At 44.9% G+C, this 5,213-nt stretch overlaps 1 protein-coding gene across 1 annotated transcript; it reads left to right on the top strand.

Moving 5' to 3' along the window:
• The first annotated feature begins 514 nt into the window (after positions 1 to 514).
• On the top strand, positions 515 to 3,707 carry LOC122787075 (zinc finger protein 703-like). The gene is made up of 2 exons (XM_044053643.1): positions 515 to 1,145; positions 2,104 to 3,707. The coding sequence occupies exons 1-2, from the start codon at positions 903 to 905 to the stop codon at positions 3,616 to 3,618; spliced, it is 1,758 nt and encodes a 585-aa protein (XP_043909578.1). The 5' UTR covers positions 515 to 902; the 3' UTR covers positions 3,619 to 3,707.
• Positions 3,708 to 5,213: the final 1,506 nt, after the last annotated feature.

The following is a 5,213-nucleotide window of genomic DNA, read 5'->3' as shown; positions in this document are numbered from 1 at the left end:
GAATAACAAAACTGTAGTGTAAAGCAGCTCATCAAGACTAGAAAAGCTCAATATATAAATACCGACCATTTATCAACTCTTCTTCTTCTGATTGTATTTGGTATTAACAAGAGACAATGTAGTGGAGTAAAAGTAAAAGTTGCTAGAAATATAAATAACAAGTACAGATGTGTGAATTGTGTACTTTGTACTTTGTTACACTGCAACACTGGTAGTAGTAGTAATATTACTTGTTACTTCAGTGTTGGTGGCTTTTTTGCTGCCTCCTTCTGGCCAAACACGTGATTTGACACATGTTTATGAAGTAAACGCTTCATCCTCGTGCAGTGCAGAGTTTATGCTTTATGTTCATATGTTAAAATGCCTCATCAGCAGAAATCACCGAGCGGCTCGTCTGCGTTATTATTTATTAAACTACAGTAAATTATGTGAAAGGGGCTGTCCTTGTGAGCCCCGAGGACGCCGTGGCCCCGCCCACCTCATTACTCATGCGTCCACCCAGCGCCGCTCACTGCGACTGCTGCACTTTGAAGTGCGTGTGTTGTGATCAGTGAGCTGCTGAGTTCCGGACTGAAGACACGCACTGGGACGTTCGCCCCTCAACAGCCTCTGGACTCTATGAAGTGGTGATTGTTTACGCACCCACAGACAGGACTCTCTGCCCGCGTTACGCGCAGCACGCGGTGGATGTTTCTATTCACTCTTTGGTCACTTGTTTAAGAAATAAAGGGGAAAAGAATTGGAGTAAGAGTCTGTAAAGGTGGACATGCACCGGGACTGAGTGGCTTCTCCGTCCTTCGGGACATTTTTTGAGGACGCCCCCAGCTGTCGTTTGGTGGCTGCATGGATTATTTTGGAACAAGTAACGCACTCCGCACCGACAGCGCAGCGCCCTCTCTCAAATGAAATATCTGCCCTTGGGATCAACTGCGGATCGTGTCAGTAAGCGGATCGTGCTCAGCGAGAACACACACTCTCCACACTCTCGTCCCGGTGTCCCGGTCTCTTTGTTGACCCCCCACGACCCACTTCGCCAGGCTAAGCGGCTCCCAATCCGAGTCCTCAAGATGTTGACTGCGCACACTGGACACTTGCTGCACCCGGAATATTTACAGCCTCTGACGTCCTCACCAGTGAGCATCGAGGTATTTATTGTCTTTTACACCGTGTTGCTACTTTTATCGTTTCTATATTTGCAGCGCTCAGCACAGTGTGTGTGTGTGTGTGTGTGTGTGCTGAAAATGTAAAGATAGCTCCGGACGCACTGACTTACCCTCATTAAAATTCCACCAGTATAAATAAAATTACCTTTGCTTTTAGTAAATAACCATAAATTACCATTTGATGTCTTCTTGTTCACACTGACCTGCATAATTAAATACAGAAACTGCTTGTAGAAGCAACAGACAGGGGTTTATTTTTGACCTTTTCTCAATTACTATTAAAACATGACATTTTAGATCAAAGGTTAATGAAGTGATTCGAGTTAATAAGTGGAAATGAATAAGCAACTGTTTCTGATCATTGATTATTTGCCAAAATGTGATGAATAGCTCCTGTCATGTGTGATAAATCTACAGCCATACACATTTAACAGGTCATTTATCTATAGATGGACCTGTTACGACAGGTTATTTGTTTATTTAATCATTTATGTTATGATGAGGTGGAAAAAAATACCCATCACAACCACCAGATGTCTTAAGATTTTTTTTTGTTATTCTTGTTCTTCAACAATGATTTTTATCATCGATAGATGGCAAGAAAAAAACAACGTACACTCACAGCATCAATCTATTTTTTAAAATACTGGGCAATTATTTACCTATTAAATCATCAGTCAACTGTCATTTGGAGACGCATGCCTGAACTTGGGGAAAATGATGTGTTATTAATTAATCATCAAGTTAATCCATTTGGGAAATAATGATCCATCACAGCCCTTGTTTTATTTTACTTATATATACTAAGTGTGTGTGTGTGTGTGTGTGTAAATTTCAGTTTCCACAGAGGACTCATTTATGATTTTCTGCATGAAATTTCCAATCAGATTACAGTTTAAAACAAAACCTGTGTGATAATCAGATTTGTATTTTCTTGTAGCTGGACGCCAAGAAGAGCCCTTTGGCCCTGCTGGCGCAGACCTGCTCTCAGATTGGTAAACCAGACCCTCCATCCTCCTCCAAGCTGAGTTCCTCCGGCAGCCAGGGAGACAAGGAGTCCAGCAGTCGCTCAGCCATCTCCATCCTGAAGCTCGGGGAGCGCCGTCCCTCACTGGACGACAAATCCAGCTTCAAGCCCTACAATAAAGGTAACGGGGACTGTCACAAAGACGGAGTGACCAGCAGTGGTGATAAAGTCGGGTTCAGAGTGCCCAGCAATAATGTGACCTCTAATGGAAACTCTACCAGTGGCCAGCAGTCCTATCCACCCCACGCTGCCTCACCAAGCTCTAGAGCCAATAGCAGCTCCCCACCAGGACAAACTCAGCAGCACGCTCACAAACACAGCCATTCCCCTGGTGGACAGTCCTCGTCACACACCCACACTCCCAATGGAGACGCTGCACATGAGCGAGGCAGTCCCACCAGCATGAGCAGCAGCAAAAAAGACGCTGACGTAAACAAGGCCAACTCAGACAGTCCTCACCACGCAAACTCCAGCCACGTCAGAGCCAGCACCAACTGCAGTAACGGCAGCTCTGACGGCGGTTCCAACCACGAGGGAGGTAAAGCAGAGCCCGCCCAGCCTAACCTCACCTCGGGACATATTACACCCATTTCCCCTTACAAAACCAGCCAACCACTCTTCCCCCTGCCCTCCTCTAACATGGGCTACCATGGATCTGTCGTGGGAGCCTATGCTGGCTACCCGTCTCAGTTTGTTCCCGGGCTGGACCCGACAAAATCGAGCCTCGGTGTTGGAAGTATGGGCGTCCCCGGAAAGCACCCGAGCTCCAGCCCTCTCACAGGGGCCTCTCCTCCCTCCCTCATGCAGGGTCTATGCAGGGACCCCTACTGTCTAAGCTACCCAAGTGTATCCCATCTGGGTGGAAGCAACTGCAATTCCTGCATCCATGACCCATCCTCCTCCCTCAAATCCAGCTTCCCATTGGTGTATCCCTCCCACCCTCTCCACTCTCTCCACCAAAGCTCCCTGTCATCCTCCGCAACCTCTTCCCTCTCCCATCCCCTCTACACATATGGCTTCATGCTCCCTAATGATCCCCTGCCCCACGCGTGTAACTGGGTTTCAGCCGGAGGGCCGTGTGACAAACGTTTCGCCACTTCAGACGAGCTGCTGGCTCACCTCCGCACGCACACAGCCCTGCCAGTTGGGATGGACAGTAAGCTGCTCGCTGTTTCCTCCTCTGGCCCGGCCTCCTGCCACCTTCACCTCCCTCAGCAGAGTAGTCCAGGCTCCATGCCCAGCTCGCTCTCTCTCAGAGCTCCTCCCAGTCTGGGTTTAGCTCGCTATCACCCCTACGGCAAAGTCCATCTGCCCCCTGGTCCCCCGTCCATCTCCCTGCACTCTCTTCCCACCACAGGCCCGTACTATCCTCATTACACCCTCTATGGTCAAAGACTGGGATCTGCATCTGCACTGGGATACCAGTGATACAACATGGACTCACGTTGAATTGTTTGACCATTTGGGAAATATGCTTGTTTGCATTTTGGTGGAGAGTTAGCTGAGAACACTGCTGTTGTTATCTCTAAAAAAAAAAATATAAGGCTATAAACAGCAGCTACTTAGCTTAGCTTCACTTAGCAATGAACAATGAATCTGCAAATGACTCATTTTTCAACAAACCCAAAGGAAATATTTGGTTTCAGCCAAATTTTCAGAAGTCAAACATATTTTATTATGTGGCCATAAAATGTAGAAAATACACCAAATGTAACCAAAAAGTAATCAATTTATGGACAAATATTCAAACCTTTTACCTCTAGACACAGTGATGTCAGCTAGTCTAAGTCTCTCAGTAGCTGTTGACTGTAGCCTCATATTTACTAAAGAGACATGGCCGTGTCAGACAGTATCAGTGTTCTCATTTAATTCTACATCAGATAGTCAATCTTATTTCCTACAATGTCAAAGTATAACTTAAAGTTAGTACTTAAACACCTGTGACTTCGGTCTGGATTTAAGTGGAACAATAGGATGAGAAGTCCTGGATTTTGACTTGAGAACATCTCCACATTTTCTTTTTACATACTGTATATATATATATATATTTATATATATATATACATATATATGTATATATGTACATATATGTATGTACATATATATATATATATATATATATATATATATATATATATATATATACATATATATATAGATGAGGTTTGTTTTTTACTAATCAGACTCCACTCCTGAAGTTCAGAGGACACACTTGGCTCATGCATGTCTGCACATTGCTCGGATACTTTTGCAACAGACGCCACCGCCGCGGCGTAGGTGAAGTCCTCCGCCCGATGGGCTCGGCAAATTGATGGTTGGACGCTGTGTAATCGCTCTTGGATGTTCTCGCTGCAGATGATGATGATTTAGTGCAGAAAAATGTGGAGTGGCGGGGGTGTGTTGGGGGTGAGTGGTGGCAACCAGCTGATGTCAGTCTGGTCTCCCCGCGAGAGATGCATGTACACGCTCAGCACAGCATACACACCTGGACTGTTTCCTCAGCCACATGGTTCGTGATTTGTTTTGATTCCTTTAGGTTTTGTTTATTCCTACTGAGAAGTCGTATTTATTTAATACCGGGCATCTCGCTTTCATGCTCACCAACCATACGAATCTGTTCTCGTTTTACAGTCCTCTGAGCAAACATGTGGGGAAGCCAGATGACAGGTGTTGAATATATTGTGTCTTAACACTTCTCCGGATTGAATGTTGAAATCACGTCTCCCTCTGAAATCCTCAGCCTTTATTATTTCGTTACTTTCGCAGGAAATCAATAAAAATGAGATGTGATATTTTTTTGTAAAAAAAAAAAGAAAAAGAAAAGAACAATCGGTGCACCCTGTGGCGGCATCCAGTGAAAGGGGAGGTGGTATTTTGTTAAATAAATCTCACTGAAGATGTATTTTCTCTTGTCTTCATTTCTCATTCTGTCAGTTTTACCATCATTCTGACAAACCTGGTGTAGCCAGTTCTTCTTGTTGACAGATGAACGCACACTGAACTCACTCTCTACTCAGAAATCA

Source organism: Solea senegalensis, linkage group LG21, assembly GCF_019176455.1.
Source record: "Solea senegalensis isolate Sse05_10M linkage group LG21, IFAPA_SoseM_1, whole genome shotgun sequence".
Taxonomy (NCBI): Eukaryota; Metazoa; Chordata; class Actinopteri; order Pleuronectiformes; family Soleidae; genus Solea; species Solea senegalensis.
This window is presented reverse-complemented; position numbering and strand designations above follow the sequence as displayed.